This window comes from Lepidochelys olivacea (assembly GCF_965140295.1).
Source record: "Lepidochelys olivacea isolate rLepOli2 genome assembly, chromosome: 13".
Taxonomy (NCBI): Eukaryota; Metazoa; Chordata; order Testudines; family Cheloniidae; genus Lepidochelys; species Lepidochelys olivacea.
Window position 1 is genome coordinate 10,454,014 of NC_140423.1, and position 25,786 is coordinate 10,479,799.

The 25,786-nt window shown below is 43.6% G+C and overlaps 1 protein-coding gene across 4 annotated transcripts in view; it reads right to left on the reverse strand.

Moving 5' to 3' along the window:
• PHACTR3 (phosphatase and actin regulator 3) overlaps window positions 1–25,786 on the reverse strand; it is a 169,614-nt gene that overhangs the window by 24,822 nt on the left and 119,006 nt on the right. For all 4 annotated transcript variants that reach the window (XM_084645538.1, XM_084645537.1, XM_084645539.1 and 1 more), the window contains exon 8: window positions 17,430–17,583. In XM_084645538.1, the coding sequence (XP_084501664.1) occupies window positions 17,430–17,583 (154 nt within the window). The remainder of the gene's footprint in view (window positions 1–17,429; window positions 17,584–25,786) is intronic.

Below are 25,786 nucleotides of genomic sequence, written 5' to 3' on the forward strand. Positions count from 1 at the left end.
TGCAAAGCAGAAGCATGAAGCAGTACTAAGGAGGGCTGTGTATAGCATCCGTGGGTAAGAGTTTCCAGAAAAGGAGTGACTGACTCATCTGAATTTTAACCACTCTGAGTATTTTTTTTTTTTTCTGACTAGCCATAGATTCCTCTTGCAGCTTGTACTGGGATGATGCTCCTCTTTAAACCTAGAGGCTAATACTGTCTTTTTACTTTAGCAAACCTGAGTTTGGCACTTTGTAGCCACATAATTACTAGTTTGCCATCATGAAAAGGAAACAGTTTGCATGATTTTTAGGGCAAAAAGTCCTTGCTGGCACCAATGGCCTGGTGTTAAGAGGTTCTGAGCACTGAATTCAATGAAGGTTGCAGGATCTCCCCAATATCAGGCCCAGTTTTCAAAGGCCCCTAGGTTATGACTATGCTTTAATTGTTAATTGTGTTTTAATGATTACATGTTGGCTAACATGACTATAAATTCCGGTATAGTCAATATAAACATCTGTTTCAGGACACACATCTCTGCTCCCAGCCTAGGCTTAAACACAACTAGCAAATAATGTTTGTTTTCAATCTGGAATTTACAGTCGTGTTAATTCACGTGTTAAACCACAACTGAACAAACATTGAACTACAGACACAGGTTGAACCCCCCAGCGAACATTGAAGGCATTCAGCACCTCCTAGCACGAGGCCCAGGATTTTCATTAAAACGTCTGATCAGCCTGTGGGAAGAAAGTGAACCAGTGAATGACTTAAGATAGCACCATGCTGAGCTCTGTACAATACACGCATATCAGGAGCTCCTCTCTGAGTCTGTCCTCTGCTTGCAGGCGGACAAAAGAGGGCAACTTGCTTAGCCATGAAACGCTAGTCCTTGCTTTGAAGCTGCGGGAAAAACTGGAAGCCCAGCATGCCCAAGAAGAGGAGAACGAACCAATGTTTCAGACCAGTTACCAGCATGTCTAAAATGTAAGCAGGTTGGTGCTTCTGAGCAAACAAACGCCTGTGATGTAAATCCCAGGGATTAATTCTTACTGCAGAATATGTTGGATTTTAACATAGAGACATCTGTCACTGAAACAGCAGGAAAAACAACCGAGAGAAAAACCATTAAACACACCAGGCAATGTGCACAGTAATGAGTGAGAAAGCAAAAAGCATAACATAGAATCTATTCCCAAACAGGAGGGAATTGGAGGGTACAGAAAGGGGAGCAAACTCCATTTGTTTCTCCGTTTCTCTCTCCTTGGTATTTGGCCAGAGCATTTGAAAGCTCTTGTTAATGTGCTCTACATCCCTTGGAGGCCTCTGCCTCTAGAGTGCAGCAGACTGCTAGGAGCAGCCTCTCTGTTAACCACTTTGGAAACTCTGCTCCTTGGGTTCAAATCCAGCACACGTAGCATGAGCAGAGTGGTAGCAAGTGGCTGCAGTGGTTGGGCTTTCCAGCAAAGCCACATAGGGTTATCTTGCAATTAGGCAAGAGGGATTCTGAATGTATTTGTGGGTTACTGACTGTCAATGTCTCTTTAAGGGCCTAGGCCACAGAAGGGCCTTCTAGGTTTAATGAGCTGTACAAGGGTGAATTTTGCCTGTGTAAACAGGCTGTGGAATTGATTCCTCATTCACGGAGAAAACTCAGCAGCCACTGTCCTGGCTTGCATGAACACTAAAGTCTGTTCAAATTCAGCTAGAATGCACGGCTAGCACTACGGCTAGTTTTGAGATCCTGAAATTCTGCACACTTAACCCACAAACAGTGGTCCAGGTGCCCCAGAGTGAGATTTGGGATACAGCAAGAAACCACGGCTTGATTGGTCAGTTGAAGAAGATGCTGAGAAGCACTGCTCACCAAGCTGTGTCAACAAGCATCTGCAAAAATCTCCTTCCCCTGCTCTTTTCAATTAATGCAAAAATCTTTGAGGATGACCATTCTTTTCACTGATGCAAAATGCTGAGAATTTCCCTGCGTGATGCAAGCTCTCAAGAGAAGTATTGTCTTCCCCCAGTGAGTTGAACTATTTATAAAGGGAGCCCTTGGCAATCTGCAAAGCCTTTGAAGTTTTAGAAGCATCTCTGTAATTATAGCCAGTGAGACGTTACAGCACTGGTGGCTTGAAGGAACAGCCAACCTATGGTCTCTACACAAATGATCCAGCTAACCCAGCCATCTCAAATCCTAGGTGGAGACAGCATGTGCCTATACACTGCATGCTGGCTGGGGTGTCAGTTTCTCTGCCAAATACAAACTTTCTCAGTCAGAAGTAAGTCTATGAAAACATATTATTATGTTTTTGTATAATCCCTAAAGCAAAGCACGAAACAAGACGTGATCCCTAAAACTGCAGACACTTCTGGAACAAATAGCCCCACTTCCTGCCATACGTACAATCACACATTGGTTAGAACTGCAAAGATCTTGCTGGGCGAATTCTCCTTTGTAACCAAAACCCTCCCAGGCCTCTCCCTTCATCCACCCACACAGCATTCCCAAAGGATGGGGGTATCCCTGCTTGCAGATTGCTCTTGCCACCCAGCTGGTGACATGCTTACGCTGCACTGCTTTCTCCTTCTCTCACAGACACAGTTTTCCTCCTGGGCAATGCTAGCTCACTGCTCAATTATATATCAGCAGGATGCAAAGCAGACCTGAGCCATCCACTCCACCCCATCCCCCCAGATAACAGGTTCTGACAGTGCATTGTGGCTCTCTTTAAAACTGGCACAGCACTCCAATCTGTTATGTGGCCTGCGCTTAGAAAGACCTGTCTCTCTTAATGTAACACTCGCTTATTACGATATATTTGGAGTACACCCTGCCATCAGTGTGCGTGGGGGACTCTGCATAGAGCTCCCTAAGGAGTTCCACAGAGAACTCAAGGTTGTGACGTGGCCAGAACTTAAGATTCTGCCACCCTTACTCCTGTTTAGTACTGTTGTACTCAGATAGTTCCATTAAGTAAATGAGACTGTTACTCACCACATGATGTACCACCCAGCGTATCGGAATTTAGATCCTTATGACTAGGTCCCTTCTAAATGGATCTGAATTTAAATGTGAGCTATTCACCCCGTGCTGTTCAGTACACATCATCTCTTGGATCTACATTTTTGGGCCAGAGTCTGAGCTCAGTTATGGTGGTGTAAGTCTAAAATATAGCAGGTAAAAGAATGGAATTTCTGTCTTGTGGGGCATTCCAGTCTTTTTGACACTTGGTTTCACCCTGAGTCAGGTTGAAAAGTTGAAACCTCAAATTTTCACAGCACAGATGTACCAAAATATTTTTTTTGACCTTATCTGAACGCTCTGTTTTGACTGAATCACCTTGACTCATTGTCAATATGGATCATTTCAATAAGGTTGAAATGTTTCATTTTCTAATGTCCTGTCAAAAACTTTGGTGAACTTGATACGTTCTCAGGAAATGTTTCAATGTCGTTGAATCAATATTTTCTGATGGAGAACTGTTCCAGCAGAAAAGTCTTGACCAGCACTAGTCTGGAGTAACTGGGCCTCACTGTTATCTCCCCTCTACATTACTTGGGCAGTGTATAGCATACATAAATGTAATTTACACTCCCTTTAAGATCACTTTGACACTAGGGGCCCTTGATGCTATGGCTGCACAATGAGAATTCAGCCACTGACTTCAATGGTGGTGTTCTAGATTTATAGCTATGATCAGAATCTGACCTTTATATTTTCAACATAGGGAGAGACTTTCTTGAAAACCTGTTTGTAACCTTTGTGCTCTTTCAAAATAAATCAGCCTTACTGCCCCTTCTGTTACCATATGAGGCTGTAAAAGTACTTTGCTTAAAACCTCCATTGCTTTAGCTAGAATCCAGCTTTGTTCTTAGTTGTCTGTCCTGTTTTAAAGCTCTTGCAATTGTGACAAACCCAGGTCTTACAACTGAGACAGGACAAACCGTTTAATGCTTGTTCCCCAACACCAGCCTGACAAACTGTCAAATGTATTTTGTTATAGGTCATATGTCTCACCACAGGAATACCACGTGGGAGCTTAACTGAACCTTTGCAAAGCAACGTGTCCTCCTTCATGTCACTTTCATCAAAAAGAATAACTGTCCCTTTAGCTAGGCTCTGTGCCTTCTGAATAATTGACAGCTGCACTGATATCTTTGAGATTGGCTCAAAGATCAACATCCAGGAAAAGTCCTTGGCCCTTTTAGGATCCAAGGGGTTCCAAATGGAGATGTATGCATGCTGAAGAATATCTACTGTGCTCAGAAACTCCATGTGTACCAGAATGCCCTTTGGTTCACCTGGTCCATTGCCTTTCCAGGAAAGGTCAGGGGGCGGCATAATCTCAGGTGGTGTAAATTGGCATGGCTCCACTGAAGTCAGTGGGGCTATGCTGACTAGTGCCAGCTGAGGATCTGGCCACATGTGTTTGGTATGCAAAGATATAGCCTATAATACAACTGCCTGATTGGACCAAATGTGTTTCAGTTTCATCAGTATTCAGGCCCGCTCCTATGACACACAAAACCAAACCCCACGGAAGAGCTAAGCAGAGCAGTGAAAGCCTGACTAACCCCAACCACCTCACCACCCCCGGTAGTTCCTCAGCAAAGCTAGAAAAAGCAATGCTATGTCATTTCTTTAAAGCACATCCTCCCGTGATCTGTCACTCCATCAAGCAGCTGCAAGTTTAAGCCCCATGCTAGTCCCAGTGCTGCAGATGTGGCCTCTCGGGGGTATGTTCCTTTCACGCACATACAGGGCTAGGCTGTGATCAGCCCATGCATAAGTGTGCATGTGCTTGGTGAGTGGGAACACACCCAGAGCCTCTCCCGCAACACACCTTATGTGGCTGACAGTAGGGCAGAGCACAAGAGCAGCCCATCAATGGGGATATCCGCTCCTCCTCCTAACAGTGAACAAATTGCCAGAATGGGGGTTGGGAAGAACAGAGGCTACAGCCCTTCCCTTACCCTACTCCGTCTGCTCCCACCCAGTCTGTGGAGAGGGGCTGGTGCACTGTGGGCATCAATTTGCTCTATCTATTAGGATGTGACCCCCATCCCCACCCCACTCTGGGTACAGGAGCAGCCATGAGTAAAATGTGGTGCAGTGAAGCTAAGCAATGTGCTTAAGGTCTCATTAGTAAAAATGAGACTGGAAGCCAGGAGTCCTGGCCTCCAGACTCATAGACGTTAAGGCCAGAGGGGACCATCATGATCACTTGCACATTGCAGGCCACAGAACCTCACCCACCTAGTCCAGTTCTAATCAAGAGTACACTAAAAACCCTAGGTACATTAATCACACTCTACATTATATTCTTTGGATTGGAAACAGGCTGTCAACACTTTTCTAAAGTGCAGTTAACTAAATGGTGGGTAAAAAATGTCATTTTTCCTTGCAATTGTATGGGGTGTTTCACTTTAATTTTTTTTTTCAGAAAGAGGATAATTCTTCTCTTCCTTTAATGGCTGTTGTTTTGAAGAAGTCTGGCCACTTTATATGATATACAGGAGCATTCTTATTTGAGAGAGATCCTGTCTGATATAAGGCATTTACAGGTTGCTAATGGATTAGCCTTTTCTCTTTGCAACACACTGCTGGCTATTTATACAGAGTAGGTTTTTTCTTGGTACATGACTGCTGTAAAACAAAATATTAACCATTCTAAAATTTCATTTTTTTTTAAATTAATAAAACCATACCAAGCAAACCCAGGGCAGCTCAAGATCTGTTAGCTCTTACAGAGAATGGTTTCTAGACTGAGTCACTAGATTGTCTTTTACAGTTTGCATCTTGGCAGAATGATTTTCTTCATTTTGTTTAAGGACAAAAGCAAATCTCACCTCTTTGCAGCATATCAGTTGAGCTAGAATGGATGGACCTCATTGCAATGCAATTTAAGACTCAGATTTTACCAGCATGCTGATTTTTGCAAGCTGACATGTTTTCTGGTTGCCTGGATACAGTCGGCTGAAAAGCTGGGTTTTTGCATGGAGTATTGGCTCCAGCCTCAGAAGGCAATGACTCTTTCTCCTCTGGGCAATTCCATCATACAGCCTGACTATAACTGTCTTTTGAAAAATTAAACCGTCCTGGAGTCCTTTTAATATGGCACAATTTACATTAAACCACCTACTTGCTGTTTAATACAAGTGCTTCCCTGTCAGATTTCAACATTACAGTTCACTTGGTATTTTTTTTTTCATTTCACTAAATAAATCCTTCACAGTGTATTTATAAATCAAGGGATTCCTTTTGACCTCTTGATACATAATATGCATCAGCAAACATACCTCCCAAGAGACACCAAACCTAACTTCTACCTAGCACCAAGGGGTCAAGAAGAGAGGTCACTGAAAGGTGAACAATCAATAGAAAATAGCTGTGCCCTGTATTTGACCTAAGCTGCTTTTAAGTAAAGAAAACAAGAAGGCATGATTATACCCAATACAATTTGCCAGGATGGAAAAGGGAATGGAATAAAGCAGATTTAGCTAGAACTACATCAATGATTTGCAAGCCCATACAAACATTTATTAAATACTGTTCTATTTAAAGCAAGAAGTGCCTTGTATTTTTTTTCTGTTCTTTTTCTCTCCAAATTCTTTTTCCTAAATATTTATTTTCTTCTTTCATTCCCCAGCATCCCTAAGGTAACTTCCGTATAGTAGAAACTGTGCTTTTTTGCATTGGCCCAGTTTTGCAGCAGGGAAGCCAGAGCCTTGGGGAAATAAGATTCTGTCTTTGAGTCTGCATGAAATGCAATGGTAGAGTCATGATCTGTGTTGCGGAAGGAGGAGATTGTACTACTTACAATATTTATTGATGGCTACCAGTCCTACCAGCTCAGGCTGGGATCTAATTGGATCTCATGAGATGAACAGTTAGTCTTGGCCAATTCTTAGAGAGGAGAACACCAAGGAAACACCATATTTCTGCAGCCAAAAGGGTGAGTGATTCACTTCATGATATCTTGCCTGGTAAATCAGTAATAACATACACCCACTGCGGGAGTAATACATAATTCATGGCTGCCTCTCACAGGTGTCTATACGGTATCTACATCTCAAAATTTCTACAGCCGCAGGCATGCTGTGGAAGCAGACTGGAGCCATATGCTCCAATAGGAAATTCACAAGGTTAGGCTCTCCCCATCTTTCACCCTTTCACATGGGTGCAGCCTATAAATGTACTGGTGTATGTGGAAGGAGGTTTGAGTTCAGGCTATCGGACGCTCCGCAGGCTGGCCTGAGCTGGTGATCCGCTCTTTTAGTGGAGCAATGGAGCAGACCCTCTGTGGAATCTGAGATCACAGTTCTCACCTAGAGCTGCCAGTATGCTTCAAAATTAATTAATTAACATATGAAGTGTAGTCCATTAGGGACGCACGCATGCACTTCTGCTTGCAGATTACTAGCGTCTGGAGAGCCCAAAGGACAATTTATGTTCACAGGAGATCATCATTATACAGTCAGAGATGGTTTGGGTAATAGAATAGCATTCTGATTGAACTAAAGGGAGTAAGATCTGCTCCTCACAAAAGGTTCTCTGCCTCTTAAAAAAGAGAGAAGCTGGTCTGTGTGTGTCATGTATACGTGGAGCCAGAAGAGCAACATACAGTATATTCTTTTCTAATTCATTTGTAGCTTCATCAGATCTGAGAGGAGCCACAAACTGGGGGCTAAGGTGACGTGTCAGTTACATAGCCATGAAACACAGCTGAGCCTTCTCTCTTTTGATCCAGAAGTATTTTTATCCCCATTTAATGGATGGGGGAATAGTGGCACAGAGTAGGCGACTTCCTCAAAGTCACTCAGGAAGCCTATGTTGGAGCTGGAAAAGATCTCACCTGGCTTGAGTCCTAGGAAGTTAGGAATATCATGGGCTATTTTGCATCTACAACTATCTTATCTACATAACAAACTATGAGCAAATTAGGCACATCCAGGCATGTGCAATTTTCCATGGGGTCCTGGGCTTCTTATATTTTGAAAATGAGGCCTGACATGTCTATAGAGCTGGTAAATCATTGAAATATGCAAAAGTGCATTTTGGATTCAGTTTATCAGGGTGAGAACCAACATCCCAGCCTTCGTGATCTGATATATTTGCACAGTCTCCGACGTGTTCACTTTCACAGTAGGAATCTCCTAAGTTTCAGGGTTAACTTTGTAACTCTGTTTACTTATGTAAAGTTGTGCTCTTGGTATGGTGATTGTGTTCTATTAATTATAACACTAGAATACACTGGGCCATATTTACAAAGTAGCCGCTTGAATTATGCCTTCTCAAAATTGCTTGTGCACCTGTTTGCATGTGCAAATGGGTTCATGTGCTAATTCATTGGCCATAAATTAAATGCTGGTTTGAAAGTGTGCCTTGTCCCTCCTTTTACTGTACTAAATACAAGAGCTAAGGGAGTTTAGAGCTTGCAGAATTATGAGATTGACAGCCCTGGAGAACACACTTCCATTTATCCAGAGAGGCAGTACCAGTTTCAACACTACCCTCCCGTGTTCTAGTGAGACAGCCTCTGAGAACAAGCCAGTCTCCATGAACTTAGACATGCATGCAGCTTTCTTCCTGAAAGGGACTCTGGACACTGCTGGATGGAATCAGGGGTGCTGGAACAATTTGTAGGGTGGGGGTGCTGAGAGCCATTGAACCAACCTGTAAACCTTGTATATGATGGAAACCACTTCAAGGCAGGGGGTGCGGCAGCCCCCACACCTATGGATGGAATATGCTACTGCCTGGTAGTCTACCACCATCAAGCAGAACACCGGTAGAATGTTAACATTTACAGGACACTTACATCTAAATCCTTCAGGTAGCTTTGAAAAATCTCAGTCCTAACTTCCCTCTCCTCATCTCCTTTTCAGGCTCAGTTCTCCATCATGAAAGAGCGACAGTAAAACATAAATAATAATAAAGGTTGACAGGTTTTAGAATAATACACGAATAATAAAGGTGGTGTATAAAGCACCAGCCTGCCAAAGCACTTGAGATACTGCACAAACCCTTAATAAAATATAGCAACCAACCAAAACATCGTGCAATAAATAAAGCAACCACAAATAAATATCTTAATTAGAAATGCCTGAGTCAGCGCGGAACAAGAAGAAGGGGAGCCTCTATTAATTTACGTGCACTCCTACGGAGTTAAATTGCAGCCCTATAGATAGCTCTGGCTGTCTGGGTGAAAAGCATGAAATTGCACAGACACCCACGCTGCACTCTCTGACTGATTATTTTTAGCATCAGTGACACGCTTACCTGAAGATAACTTCTACCAAATAAGGACACCCTTTGTCCCATTGTACATAGATAAGGAGCTGTGACAGTAAATCTCAGTGTTTATGCCTCTCTTTCTCTCTCTCGAGAGCAAAGCTCAATGCTAAATGTTCCCAACAAAATCACAAACCACCTGAATACCTGTGTGGTTTGAAATCAGTGAAATTCTGTGCAGGCGGGGGCGGAGGGAATCCATCCACCCAGTTCTCTTTGCAGCGAGCCTGGGAATCGGATGAGGCTTCTCAAAAGGCTCACTAAAATCCATTTGAACCTGGGCCGATTTCCAAACAGAGTGCCCAGTTCAAGAAAATATCCCAAGGATGCTTAAAGCACATGTTTAAAGCTAAGCATGTGGGTAAGTTCAGTCTGACATCAGAGCTGTAGTAACTCAGAACCTTGTCTGATTGAAACCAAAGAAAACAGTCACCTGAAGCCTTGATCAAACCCACGTAGCTACACACCTCCCAAATCAAATCTGATGCTTCTGCCAGGGAGAAGCTGGAACACAGATGCTGTAGCCTCACCTTCTCTGCTGTTTCACATTCAAGATGGGATGTAACTTTATAGACCCTGGAAGACTTTGAATGTTTTCCAAACAAACAAAAAGTTATCAGCCATGAAAATAGGCAAGTGGCAGTGTGGAGGTCTAATGTGATGGGGTTTCTCAATTCTCTCGCAGCATGGAGCATGATGCCCCAGGTACATGATAAAAACTTCTTGTATGCACACTGAGGGGAAAATGGAATCCATGTTTCCCAAAGTTTGTCTCCTCAAAAGATCTATGTCTTTGTGCCAGGTGGTGTTGGGGTTTCCTCTCTCAAGTGTCTCCTCCGGTGGTGTGTGCAGTTTTGGGAAAGCAATCACAGCCTTTGTTTGGTGGATAAGCACAATTTGCCAGGGAAATCTCCTCTGGCCCAATTCCATGATTTCATCCTAGCCCCTGTCACAATACAGTTAAGATCAGATAAATTAGGCACTGTGGGCTTGATTCTCAGTGTAAGCTACTGCTATTTTTACTGCCGATGGCATGGTGTAAGCATGAGGAGAATTTGGCCCTCTGTTCTTGCTCTTTGTCTTCAGACTCCAAGCTGTTGTTACTGGTTTGTCATCTTTTCACTATTGTGTAGTGCCATGAATGATACAGTGGTACAAACCAACCGGGGGCAAGGGTGAGCAGTTTGTGACAGCTGTCACCTTTGCCACCCCACTCAGAGGCGCACTTCCAGGAACCACAGGACAGCCCTGGAACTACAAAGTTCCTGGCACCACACAGAAATGCATAAGGAAAACTGCCTTCCAGCGTTTGCATTGTTGAGAAATGCTCTCAGCATGCCGCAGTGTACCACCGCCAGAATTTCCAGATTGGGGCTGCTTAGTGCTAAGCACCCACATATGGAATTTTTGGGGCCAGTGAATATCCATGGCTGTCTGTTTTAATAAGTCCTTATATAGCCCTCAGCACCATACCAGCTGAGCTCCTGTTTCTGCACATCTCTACTGAATACTGCTTAATGCATCATGTCTACTTATGCAAACACCCGAGGAAGCAAAGCGGAACATGAAGTGAAAATTACAAGTATAATTTGTTCTAGGAATTCATGTTTTCATTGAGACATTAAGCAATAAAGGAGTGTTTCTGAGTGTGCCTGTACGAGGCGTACTATGGAAGTAACAGCCACCCTGGCAGTTCGGATATTAACTTTCAAAAGAGTCTCAATAATGTCCTAAATTAATTAAACAGCCTTTCTACGCATTGCTCTTTGTTCTAAAGATCATTTTGTTCCTCTGGGTTTCCGCTTAAATCCCTTATAGAATGAAGAAAGTCCGTCATACAGAGAGCAGTTATTGCAAATAATCATATTTGCAAATTTTTTTTAACCTCTTGACATAATGGGCTCAATTCATTTAATGCCACTGAGGTCTTATTATCTGCACTCAGAACACATAGTGAAGGCGAACAAGGAATGTCAGGAGCCTGGCTCATCAGAACCGCAGTGGTCTAGCACACAATAGATTATTACCAGTGTCTATCATGGCCTGAAGCATCAGGGACAGATAAATTAGTAAGAGATGAATAGTACTGAATGAGACAATCTGGGGAAATATGGAATACTGCCATTTGGGGAGGGGCACATTTCCATAGCAACAAGTGGTTGACTTGTTTCAGTGATTCTCAAACTTTTGTACTGGTGACCCCTTTCACATAGCAAGCCTCCGAGTGCGGACCCCCCACTTATAAATTAAAAACACTTTTTAATATATTTAACACCATTATAAATGCTGGAGGCAAAGTGGGGTTTGGGGTGAAGGCTGACAGCTCACGACTCCCCGTGTAATAATCTCACACACCCCTGAGGGGCCCAACCCCCAGTTTGAGAACCTCTGACTTATTTGATTAGAAATAGGGAGAAAGGAGAGAGATAAAATAAATCTAGTAAATAACACAAAGAAAGCAAGTGGTGGATTCTGCCCCCACTTACACTGATGTCAGACAGGAGCAACTTCACTGAAGTCAATGGATTTATACTGGAATAAGAGCAGAATCTGCTTAAGGAGTTTTCAGGATTCGGTACTGATGGGGAATGAGGAGGTTGCCTGATAAGTTGGAGTGAGGAAGGGGTGCTGTGGGTTTGGCTGTGTAACTATTTATCAGTGCAAAAGTTGAGCGTCCACTTTCTCTCCAGCTATTATATCTATCAGTTAGAATTGATCCAGAATCTTTAAATGTTGACATTTTTTTTGGTGAAGCAACGGGACCCGTTTTTCATGAAGAGTTTTCCCATTTTTTGACTAATAATACAATAATGATTTCATTATGTTCATAAAATATTTAAGTATGGCTCTCCTTCCATCCGGTAGAACATTGTGTCATGTAAAACTAATGATTTAAAGATAGGATGGAAGTGTAACCCACACACCGCTTGGGTGTGGTGTTCTGTCCCATCTAGTGGCACCGAGACCACTTAGAGAGAGAGATTAATGAGTTTGCTTTACAGCCTTAGCTAACAGCCAGTTGGCCTGTAGCTCATGCGGGAGAGGCTCATGCACCAAGCTCCATAGTTCCCAGGTTTGATCCCGCCTGCGACAACCGTGGTCTGTCGGTGTTACAGAAGGACGTCGCTAGCTACCCTAGAACTCCTTCAAATCCATGAGGTTACAGCTGGTAAACAACAAATCTGGAACATGGCTGCCTGTCTCCTGGCTAGTTTATCAAGCTTCAGTCAGCTATTGAACAATGAGTCTCCCGGTTCTCTCTCATCTCCTAGGCTATGGCTAGAGCTAGCGCTAGGAGTGTAGACACACTCACACTAGCTCTCATCATGCTAGAGTGCTAAAAATAACCGTGTAGCCGTGGTAACACAGGCAGCAGCAAGCGACCGCATGGCCAAGCCGGCCTGAATACAAACCTGCCTGGACCCCATGGTATGTACTGGGGGCAGCTAACCTGTGCCAACTGCCTGTGCTACTGTGGCTAAACTACTATTTTTAGCGCACTCGCTCAGTGAGAGCTAGCATAGGTATGTCTGTGTGTAAGCAGAGTCAGGATGAGCTCCACCCTGACATCTGGTGGTGAGGTGTGGCAAGTTGTGGAAAAGAACTTCAGGGGCTGATCTCATTTGCATAGGCACACCCACCCTGCCTAGAATGAGGCCATAGCTGCCTAAATGGTCACTTTGGCTGCTGTGGGATCCCCAGTGTCTCTGTTATTGGGGCAGGAAGAATAAATTGTTGTTATCCTGATTATGGGAACTGTGCTTGGAACTGTACGTGGCCTTTTGTTATGATGGAGGGACTCACCATCAATTAAGTGGCACTCGCTAGGCAAGGGTCATGGGTTCCAAAACTCTGTGAATTGAGAGAGGCTGGGGACAAGCATTAATACTTGGAGGCATGGGCCCCTTGCTGAGGGCCTTACATGCTAATTGCACTTCCTCCTCTCTCCACTGTGGAATATCAGAGCTAATTTTGATTCCATTAGGCGTCTAGTTACAGGCTGCTGAGCTCACTTTGGGCTAACAGTGTACCAGCACTGAGGCTCCCCTACTACAAGCTGAATTCACCAAAGAGCTGAACTGACTAAGAGCTGACATCACTGAGCGTTGTGTTAAGTAGTGGGGGAGCCTGAAGATATATTGTGGAGCAGTTTGCGGGAGGGCTGGAGTGCCTTGTGGACAGGCTGGTGGAGCAGTTCATAGGACGGCAGGAGCTGCTGGTGGGACATGGAGCAGTTCGTGGGACGGTGGGAGCTGCTTGTGGGCCGCAGAGCGGAGCTGAGCGAAGGAGTTCGTGGGGCGGCTGGCGGAGTGGAGCGAAGGCCTATGGAGCTGTGGGGCGGTCAGCTTCAGATCATGTAAGGTGCCTCTTACCCCTGTCCCATTTCCACCCAGGTTGGGAGGTAAAAAGCTCCGCAGATAAACTTTCGAACTCTGGGGCTGCCCTGACCAGGGACAGAGACTTTTGGGTCATTGGACTTTTGGGACTTTGGGTGATTTGGGGTTGCTGGACTCAAGAACCAAAGGGAAAGGGGCATGCCCCAATTTGCTTGGGGTGGGTTTTTTTTTGCTCATGGGTTGTTTTATGAATCCTGTTGGTGGTGTTTCCCCAACATAATGCCACATTGTTTCTCTCTGTTATTAAAAGACTTTTTGCTACACTCAGACTATGTGCTTGCGAGAGGGGAAGTATTGCCTCTTGGAGGTGCCCAGCAGGGGTGGTGTATATTTGTCACTGGGTGGGGGCTCGAGCCGGTTTTGCATTGTGTTATTGGAATGGATCCCCTAGATACTGAACCCGGCCCTTGTTGCTGCCAACTCTGATGGGCAGAAGGGTTACATGTGCAAGCTGGGAATCACATCTCTAGACACAGCCTTAGCGTGTAGAGGACAGGTTTGTAATTGGATTGTACATTTGGATTCGTAGTTGAGTAAGTCCCACTCAGCATTTATCATCACAATGCTATCTTTGGAACAGTAGCTGCCGTGCGCTGAAATCCATCTACGTGGTGGTCAGATCACACAGAGATTAGCAATTTCCACTGGAACCAGATGCTGGATCCTAAGATAAAGAGAGTTCCTTAAATCTGAGAACTCGCTAGTGGGTTCCACATCTATAAACTGAGGGCTTAAATTCAGCCGGAGTTGTCCAGAGCAGAGGTCAGGTAAATATTTTCCAACCCTCTGTAGTTTTTATAGCATGGCGGGGAGGGGGCAGATCCGGGAAATGTTCTATAAGAATTTAAGCCCTGTATAAGCTTCATTGATCACCATTGAGATTTTCAAAGCCAACTAAGGGATTTAGCCACACTCTCCCATTGAAATGGATTTAAGGTATTTGAAAATCTCAATTTGGGTTTGTACTGCATAGGCATCTCCACCACCTTAACTAAACTTACAAACTCCTGTCCAAGTATGCACTGAGTTTAGTGTAAAACATGGCATGGACTTTTGGGGAGAAGTCAGTTTTTTCTGTGGCTCTCCCCAAAGTGAGTCAGACATTCAGAGGGGATATCCCCAGGACACTACTTATTTCTGTATTTTCAAAATGGGCTTATCTTTGACATGTGCGCGGCTTTCATCATGAAAATATCTTCCCATGATTTATCTGCTGGCTGAGCTTGTTTGCATCGTCCTGCTCTATTCTGGTTGATGAACAAAGAGCAAGCTGTCCCAGTGCTCATATCTGCTCAGAAATTATGCAGGGGACTAGCTCCGATCTGTTTTGCATGGCAGGCTATTCTAGCAATCTCTGCACCTTCTGTTTCATGAGTGGCACTCAGCCTGCTGAGTTCTGGGAATAAGGAGGAGGTAAATGAAAGCATGTCTTCAGTTACACTAAATGAGCATGCCCTTTTAGCCATCTGTAGACATTACCTACCAGATTAATAACTTACATCATAGACTGCTCCTCATCAGCTGTCTGTCTTCTTTATATCTGTACACCAAACCTTGCCCTCCACAACTTCCAGTCATGATCATGCATTATGCTCCTCTGGTAGGCATTTATGTTGTAAATCCTTATATTGACACTAAATTTCAGGCATAATTTCTTAACCTTATTTTCCTTTTCCACCACAAAGTGGCTAAATGGTACCCACAAAGAAAGGGGAATGGCCTGTAGCCATCCTATGTTGTGCTGAGATTCTGCTAGCTCTCACAAGCAAACTAGGGTTAGGCTGAGCTGGTAGTTAGACAGGAGACCTCCAAGGAGCACCCAACTGTTGCAGCAGGAAGAGATGTTGGAGATTCACTAGATGACACCCTTCACGCTTCGGTGAAGACTGTACAAATGTCCCAGGCTAGCATCGGGAGGCACTTTTCCAAGTGTTTCAGGTGAGTTGTAAAATCAGGCTCCTGACCTCCTCCTACAGATCACATCGTAACTTTGCAGAAGCCTATAAGACTGTTAAGCCCAGTAGCTTGGCCAAATCGCAACTCAGGGACTTCTGCCTGCCTAAAATGCACCTACGCTTCCATAGCTCAGGAAGGCAAATGGACATTTCACATGTGCAGGGCTTACAGGATCAGGCCCATATATTCTTCACTTTCTGTCCTAAGCTGTTGTCAGGACAGTTATATATGGTGGAACGTCCCCCATGATGGCTTCACATCTTGGCGCTAACGTGGTCAGGGCTTTGGAGCAGAGCCCAGAGCTGGAGCGCGGAGCTGCAGGTTTTTGCCTGGAGCTGGAGTGGAGCCGGAGCACAGCTCCAAAGCCCTGAACGTGGTGATTGTCAACCATCACGTTGTTCACTCTACCTGCATGTTAAATCCATTGTCTGTGTTTCACTCTGTTTGTGCAGTGCCCAGTACAATATGGTCCCATTATCTGTTGGCTTCTAAGCGCTTCCATAATACAAATATTAAACAAAGATAATAAACAAAGACGAAGTAAAATGAATCCTCTCTATCCATTATCAGCATCCCGGGGTACTATGAAGCTTAACTAACATTTGTAAAGTACTTTGAGATATTTTATTCTTAATGTTCAAACACTGGTCTTTTTTTAGCTGAGATTGCCAACATGATGGTGTGTTTTATGGTGTAGACACCGGTCCATTAGTAATTGCACTCTGATCTATCAACCTCATTCCCAACCCTCTAAAACAAAAGTTTATTAAAGGTACAGACTGAAGAGCTGGCCCAGTTCTTGCTTGAATAATAGCAACTGTTTCTTGAAAAAGCAAATTCCAATTATTAATATTTAAAAAGCCTCCAGCATGAACTCCTGTTCCGCTTTCACAGTTGGATTTCAACCATTTTGGCAGCCATTCAGAACAGCCTATTCTAGCGTGGGAGTGCACAGCACAGATTATTTAACAATCCAATTTGTCACAACTAAAACATTCAGGTTTGCAAATTATCTACATTTAGCTATTTTTTTTAAACCAATGCAATTTGAATCTAATGGTTTCTGTAAATCTTTGCTTACACTATCTAACTGCAGTACAAATTTCTCCTATACAGCTGAGCCCTCATGCCCTGCCTGGTTAAGTGTTTTTAAGCCATTTACTCAAAAAAAAAAAAAAAAAAAAAAAAAAAAAACCAACCAACCAAACAAAAAAACACAGGACTTTCCTACCCTTGCAATTAGCCCAGATTTCAGCCATCTGTGGAGCTGCACCTCTGCAAATCTCTAGCCCTGGCAAAGAAAGCCCTGCTGAAGCTGACCCTTACTTGAAACAGGGTCAGTTAACCCCCACCAGTGCACATTGCAGCTTTCACTGCCTATAATGCGGGTTTGCAGATACTTGCCTTTATCCTTGATTGCAGCCATCAGTGTATGGACAAAGCTGAAAAGTTTGGTGGTTAATTGAAAGATAGGAACTAGGACAATCAATTGACTTCAATGAGAGGTGCAAGCATAAATTCCAGGCCTAGGATCTAAATCACTGCAGTGAGTTTTGCTTTTTATTTTAGGCTGGAATAGCCTGATTCAAGGAGGAGATCAAGTGACCAGCCCACAACACGAAGTGTGTGAGCTCAGAGATCAAAAGCAAAGCATGGCCCTGAAGCCAAGGCTGCTGTTGATGATGTCCTTTTCTGCATGACTCTCCATAGGAAATGGGCTAAGGGACAAGTGTATAGTGAGGTGAGGTACAGAAGAGACTTCACTATAAAGACTGTCTCCTTCCGTCTCTTAAACTGACTTACTTTGAGAGTTTCATTTCAATTTGCTGCCGGATTTCCTGTCGTTCCTCATCCGTCCTCCTTGGGAAAATGTTCCTGTCTTCCAGTTCCTGCTTGCTTGGCCTGTTCCGTAGCTTTACTGCCAGCAGCTCTTTCTTGCATTTTCTTGGCAAGGTACCTGGGACACGCATTGAAATGAAAAAATGTCAGAAGGAGAGCTTGGAATTCCTGCCTATTTATTTATTTATTTTTATTTATAAGATCAGAAATGGGCTAGGAAGGAGTGGGCACCGGAGGATCAAACCTAAGGTATGGCTGTGAAATCCGCACATGTATGGGACAGGCAGCTTTGTACTTATTAATAAAAGTGGTGCTAGGGCGGAGATTGCCCACACAGCTGTGGATAATGGCCCATTCGGAAATGCTTGAAATTATCATCTCATTTGTACTGTTGTAGACCAGGATAATGTTCTCAGAGAGCTATGACTCTTGGTAACTATCAGCTGAGGCAAGGTTCAAACCACTAATCTAGGAGTCAAAGGGGGTGCACATCAGCAGTCCTCTGAGCCATCTCATGTCCCAAAGCAAAGCTACATCCTGGAGCACTTTGTAGTAGGACTAGGCAGTTCAGGGGAATGGCTGGCATAGAGATCCTTTCCCCTCTGGGTTACCAGCTTAAATCCAGGCCGGTTGGTAGTTGCTGAAAGGTGTACTACAGATGGTCTCAACCCAGCGGTTAGCTGACAGAGTGTAACAAACAATAGCACTCATTGGCACCCTTGCGAACAGTTTAGCAAAGAAGCCAAGGAATGAATTGGCTTTGCAGACTGCACTTTAGTCTTACCCTTTTATGATATCTCCACAACAGGGTTTTAAGGTGCAGCTGGTGAGGAGATGTGGGACACATTTGCTGATGTTTCCTATGCCATTCTGTGGACAGCAGAGGAATCTGGAAAAATGCTGAGCTTTATTCCCCCTTGAAATCAATGGGAGTTTTACCCTTTGGTTCAGTGTAAAGAGAATCAGACTGATGCTGAACACTTTTGAAAATCCCATTCTTAATGTCCAGGACTGACAGTCCAGCACGGATAACTTTAAGTTAGCCTCTCACACATGCAATAGTTCCAAGTTAAGTGTGGTTATTATAGATGCCGTTGGCCCAAATTTGCAGGCTTCTGAATATGCACATTAAACTTTTTTGAACATTGCCCTCCATTTTGAACAAACACAAGTCAAAAGATGGAGAACCAGGAATAGGCAGCCTGTAGAGTACATATGGGTCACAAGATATGAGCCATTATTGACAAATCGACCCCATTAAGTTGTCTTAGTGCCACGGTAAAATTTTGTTTGGCATGGTGTACATACAATTGCAACCCTGTATTCAGGGTTTCCCCTATGGAGAGACTTCAAGGAATGAAATAAAGGGTCAGATTTTCAGAATGATGTGTGCAATGGTGGTAATTTGCTAAGATATTTTGGCAGTGGGAGGTATGCATATTTCTCACAATCGCATGATCTACTGTGGTAACTGCAAAACATGCAAATGCAGGAAAATCTGGCCTGAAATATTGTTGGTGATGTTTACAAGAGGAATTCCCATAAGGAAAAGTGCAGCAACTGTTCTGAGTAGTATTTCGCTGCTCTTGAGTGTATTGGCTGTCCTCTCTTCTGAGGCATTTGGCTGTCCTCTCCAACGGCATTTGAAATAACCTTTCCCTCTGAGAGAACGCCATGGGGTCAAATGCATCTTTGGAGTAACTCCATGACTTCAGTGGGCTCAGTGAAGGGTTGAAATTGGCTCCTTGACTGATTAAGCCATTTTGCAATGCTAACTGGAAGGTATATGGTAATAAGGTTTCTAAATTTAAACGGCTTACAGAGTGGAAAACCCAACATCTTTCACTGTACTTTTTTTTTTTAACCGACAGTAAAATGTAGAATGAGAGTCATAGATGGGAAATCCCCAGGTTGCTTGAGGTTGAGTTGCTAGAAGAAAAGCACAGCAGTCTCTGTCTGGCTCACCCGTTTCATTGGTTTGAGTTAGAGCTTCTCTTTTCTGAATCTCTTTCTATAATGAGCAATCCTGTAACAAGTTTACTGTAACATGTGGCCATTATACCGTATAGCTTCCTTGTATGAAGTCATAGAAATGTAGGACTGGAAGGGACCTCGAGAGGTCGTATAGTCCATCCCCCTGAGCTGAGGCAGGACCAAGTAAACCTAGACCATCCCTGGCAGGTGTTTGTCAACTCATTCCTAAAAACCTCTAGTGACAGGTGTTGCAGTTTCAGGGTAACTGATCTGTAACCCCCTCTCCAGGGTCCACTCCAGGAGTTTCCAGTCAGGTCTCAGGTCTTCTGCCATCACCTGTATCTGGGTAGGAGCCCTTGTCCCACTGGGGGTTTTAAGTCTGCTCCCTGCCTTACGCTATAATATCTCCAGCCAACCAATCTGCCTCAAGGCCTGTACCTGGGCTGTGCTTTCTCTCCAAGGGCTATGCACAGACCATTGCCCGCAGTGTACAAGTTTCTACACAGCTGTTTCTAAGCAAGCACATTTATTCTTAAGATAAAAGCATTACAGATAAAACCTAATTTAAAAATACCAATAAAAGAACCTACCCACAAGTGAAAAGCTTAACAGATATGATACCCCCCCCCACACACACACACACCAACTCCAACCAAGAGCATTGGTAGGTGTCAGTTTTTCAAACTCACAATTGGGTTTGCCCTCTTGTTATCAAGTTTATGTCAGGTTTTTAGATCATCAACCAGACTCAGACTGAACAATTCATACAGTGAAAGAGGTTTTCCCAATATCTAAGCTAAATCTCCCTTGCTGTAGATTTAGGCCAATACATTTTGTCCTACTTTTAGTGAACATGGAGAACAATTGATCACCATCCTATTTATAATAGCCCTTAACGTATTTGAAGACTGTTATCAGGTCTTCCCTCAGTCTTCTTTTCTCAAGACTAAACATGCCCTGTTTCTGTAATCTTTCCTCATCTGTCAGATTTTCTAAACCTTTTATCGTTTTTATTGCTCTTTTCTGGACTTTCTCCATTTTATCCATATTTTTCTTAAAGTGCAGTGCCCAAAACTGGACAGAAAACTTTTGCTGAAGTCTTACCAATACTCAGCAGAGCAGGACAATTACCTTCCATGTCTTCCATTTGACATGCTTGTTAATACACTCATTAAGTATAGTTAATGTCCTACCCAGAAGTTAAGTTAGATGGGAGTTTTGAGTGCCCAATCAGTGTGGAATAGTCCCCTTAAGACAGAAGGTGAACTGCTGTCTGGCTACACAAGAAGTACAGATAAATTTGTGTATCTACTTGTCTTGGAGTATTCTACTGAATTTATAGTGAGCGGTAAAAATCATAAGGGAGCCTGTTTATTTTAAAACTTGATCTCTCCTTCAGTCCTTTTAAAGAAGACTGAAGTTAGATTTTTAGGTCGTTTTTGTCTGGCATTAGAGGTGTGAATAAAGGCTGTTTTGTAAAAGGGTGCTGTACAGGTTGGCATGCCCCAGTAAATCTGCTACCTGTAAATAATAGGTTCACCTTTAGGATGTCTCTTTTAGGACACTACTCACTTGCTGATCTCCAAGTGCTTTATAAAGGAGGGTCAACAGCATTATCTCTGGCATACAGGTAGGGAAACTGAGGAAGAGCAGGTGAGTGACTTGCCTAAGATCACACCATGAGTCCCTGACAGCTGCAAAATTAGAGCTTTCTGAAACTGTGATCAAACCAACCCTCCCCAACCGGAATCTGACTGCAGACACACTATAATAATACACTGACTCTTTCACTCAAAGTAATCTCAAAGTGCTTTGCAAATATAAATTAATGAATCCTCACAGCACACATGTGCAATGTTAAGTATTTGTTTAACTATTTTAAACCTGGTAAAATGAGGCCCAAAGTGGCAAAGTCAGTTGCCTGAAGTCACACAAGTAAGTGTCCAAACTGGAAACATGCCTCCTGCATGACATGCTCTGATTACTAAACCAAACCCTTTGGGCTCTGTCATGGCTTTTTGAGCACAGCCATGGTGCGGGTGGATGCAGAGGGCCACGGCACCACGTGGAGCATTCTATCTACACACCATGTGCACAGGCAGAGTTACATCCGGCAGCAGTGGGAGCAGATCTAACACCCATTCTGCAGGTGCAGTATCATTCCCCCCGACCAGTGGCTGAAGTGGTAGCTGGTGCAGAAAGTAGAACAATAACCCCTTCCCATGATCTTTGGGGTGTGTACAACTGTGGGCAGTGCTGTAACTCGCACCATCCTGATGCTGTTCCCTTACAGGTGGGATCAGGGCTCTTTTGGTGCTTTTCCCCCATCTCATGAGGTCATTCAGGACTAGCTGAAATCTCTCTCTATACAGTTAAAGGCTTGGATCCCTTTGTAAAGAGTCAGGCTTTAAGGTCAATGGGATTGCATCATTTCACACCAGCTGAGGATCTGGCCCATAGCCCTGTATTCTAAGATGCAATAGAACACACTAGCAATGTCTAATTAAATAAATATATGACACACATCTTCAATGGTAGAATAAACACTTTTATTTGTGTTACAGGAGGACTGCATGGTCTGTGTTAGACAAAGTAATGTACAAGAATTTACACCAAACTCAGTGAACTTCTTATAATCAGGGACAATAGATATTCCCTGGGAGATGTGGAAAAATGTTATCTGGAGATTTGTTTGTTTTTTTAAAAAGAGAATTTTAACTTAAATGCAGGGAAATCCTGCAAAAGATTTATCTTTTATTTTCTCTTCTACCTTATCTCTTTGTATTTTATTACTTGCTAACATAAGATACAACAGAGACAAGGTGGGTGAGGTAATATCTTTGATTAGATCAAAAAACAAAAGATATTACCTCACCAATCTTGTCTCTCTAAAATCCTGGGACCAACATGGCTACAATAATACTTCAATAAGATACCAGAGTCAGCAGCAGAGCTAGGATCAGAACCCAATAATCCTGACTCTGAGTTTTATACTTATCATTAGATACATTTCCTTTTTAAATTCCTTCTCAATCTGCTACACTACACTGCTACACTAATTACTTTTGCAGTGGGCTGTCTCTAAGCCTGTCCTGTTCCAAACTACTGAAACTCATTTAAAATAGAATGTGGTCCTGCTGAACTGGCCAATACTATACAAACTTGATTGAAATATGATTTCTCCAAACATCAGAGAGCCCCAGTGGCTCAGCTCAATAAAACAATTGGCCTGGATAATAATAATTGTTCCCATAATATTTTGCTAAGAGGTCATATGGTTCAGATAAGCACAGAGCAGTGCTTCCAAGAGAAAATTTAATCTATGACCTAACTTCATAAATGAAGGAGTAAATAAATTACCCCTTCCAAAACCTCCCAAAGGGAGACACATTTTTGTGTGTTGTAGGCATACCAGAGCTGTAGAGAGTTCAACAAGGTAATACAGTACAGACACAACTTGGAAGATGGGTAGAATGAATTCACTGAGTTGTCAGAGATTCACTAATACATCTTCAGGGGAGCTGGGGTTCAGTTCTTCAGATCCCAGCCTATGGACACATGTCCCTCCAAGATTGGTCGGCTACTCATTGCCAAATAGCCTCCTATACTGCATACTCCTATACTGCATTTTTTCCAGAATGGGGCATTTCCAAAAGTGATATGTCAGCACCAGTCTCTCTGAAATCCTCATTCACTGCTGATGTGATGCCCCTTCTGGAAGCTCTGCCATTCAGGTGAGATGGTACAAAGTGGTGTGGGCAGAACTGAAAGGACAGAGCCTATTGAATTATCCATGACAGGTTTCAGAGTAGCAGCCATGTTAGTCTGTATTCGCAAAAAGAAAAGGAGGACTTGTGGCACCCTAGAGACAAACAAATTTATTTGAGCATAAGCTTTCGTGAGCTACAGCTCACTTCATCAGATGCATTCGGTGGAAAATACAGTGGGGAGATTTATATACACAGAGAACATGAAACAATGGGTGTTACCATACACACTGTAACGAGAGTGATCAGGTAAGGAGAACAGAGGGAAAAAGACCTTTTGTAGTGATAATCAAGGTGGGCCATTTCCAGCAGTTGACAAGAACGTCTGAGGAACAGCGGGAGGGGTGGGGGTGGGGGTGGAGTGGAATAGTTTTACTTCGTGTAATGACCCATCCACTCCCAGTCTTTATTCAAGCCTAAGTTAATTGTATCCAGTTTGCAAATTAATTCCAATTCAGCAGTCTCTCATTGGAGTCTGTTTTTGAAGTTTTTTTTGATGAAGAATTGCCACTTTTAGGTCTGTAATCGAGTGACCAAAGAGATTGAAGTGTTCTCTGACTGGTTTATGAATGTTATAATTCTTGACATCTGATTTGTGTCCATTTATTCTTTTACGTAGAGACTGTCCAGTTTGGCCAATGTAAATGGCAGAGGGGCATCGCTGGCACATGATGGCATATATCACATTGGTAGATGTGCAGGTGAATGAGCCTCTGATAGTGTGGCTGATGTGATTAGGCCCTATGATGGTGTCCCCTGAATAGATATATGGACACAGTTGGCAACGGGCTTTGTTGCAAGGATAGGTTCCTGGGTTAGTGGTTCTGTTGTGTGGTGTGTGGTTGCTTAAGTTTGCAGGCTGTCTGTAAGCAAGGACTGGCCTGTCTCCCAAGATCTGTGAGAGTGATGGGTCGTCCTTCAGGATAGGTTGTAGATCCTTGATGATGCATTGGAGAGGTTTTAATTGGGGGCTGAAGGTGATGGCTAGTGGCGTTCTGTTATTTTCTTTGTTGGGCCTGTCCTGTAGTAGGTAACTTCTGGATACTCTTCTGGCTCTGTCAGTCTGTTTCTTCACTTCAGCAGGTGGGTATTGTAGTTGTAAGAACGCTTGATAGAGATCTTGTAGGTGTTTGTCTCTGAGGGGTTGGAGCAGATGCAGTTGTATCGTAGAGCTTGGCTGTAGAGAATGGATCATGTGGTGTTGTCTGCATGAAAGCTGGAGGCATGTAGGTAGGCATAGCAGTCAGTAGGTTTCCGGTATAGGGTGGTGGTTATGTGACCATCGCTTATTAGCACCGTAGTGTCCAGGAAGTGGATCTCTTGTGTGGACTGGTCCAGGCTGAGGTTGATGGTGGGATGGAAATTGTTGAAATCATGGTGGAATTCCTCAAGGGCTTCTCTTCCATAGGTCCAGATGACGAAGATGTCATCAATGTAGTGCAAGTAGAGTAGGGGCTTTAGGGGACAAGAGCTGAGGAAGCGTTGTTCCAAGTCAGCCATAAAAATGTTGGCATATTGTGGGGCCATGCGGGTACCCATAGCAGTGCCGCTGATTTGAAGGTATACATTGTCCTCAAATGTGAAATAGTTATGGGTGAGGACAAAGTTCAGCCACCAGGTTTGCCGTGACATTCTCGGGGATAGTGTTCTTGCCAGCTTTTAGTCCATCTTTGTGTGGAATGTTGGTGTAGAGGGCTTCTACATCCATGGTGGCTAGGATGGTGTTTTCTGGAAGATCACCGATGGATTGTACTTTCCTCAGAAAGTCAGTGGTGTCTCGAAGATAGCTGGGAGTACTGGTAGCATAGGGCCTGAGGAGGGAGTCTACATAGCCAAACAATCCTGCTGTCAGGGTGCCAATGCCTGAGATGATGGGGCGTCCAGCGTTCCTAGGTTTATGGATCTTGGGTAGCAGATAGAATACCCCTGGTCAGAGTTCCAGGGGTGTGTCTGTGCGGATTTGTTCTTGTGCTTTTTCAGGGAGTTTCTTGAGCAAATGCTGTAGTTTCTTTTGGTAACCCTCAGTGGGATCAGAGGGTAATGGCTTGTAGAAAGTGGTGTTGGAGAGCTGCCTAGCAGCCTCTTGTTCATATTCCGACCTATTCATGATGACGACAGCACCTCCTTTGTCAGCCTTTTTGATTATGATGTCAGCGTTGTTTCTGAGGCTATGGATGGCATTGTGTTCTACATGGCTGAGGTTATGGGGCAAGTGATGCAGCTTTTCCACAATTTCAGCCCGTGCACGTTGGCGGAAGCACTCTATGTAGAAGTCCAGTCTGTTGTTTCCAACGAGAGACTGCTGAATTGGAATTAATTTGCAATTAATTTAGGCTTGAATAAAGACTGGGAGTGGATGGGTCATTACACAAAGTAAAACTATTTCCCCATGTTTATTTCTCTCCCTCCCTCCCCCTCCCCCGTTCCTCAGATGTTCTTGTCAACTGCTGGAAATGACCCACCTTGATTATCACTACAAAAGGTCTTTTTCCCTCTGCTCTCCTTACCTGATCACTCTCGTTACAGTGTGTGTGGTAACACCCATTGTTTCTTGTTCTCTGTGTATATAAATCTCCCCAC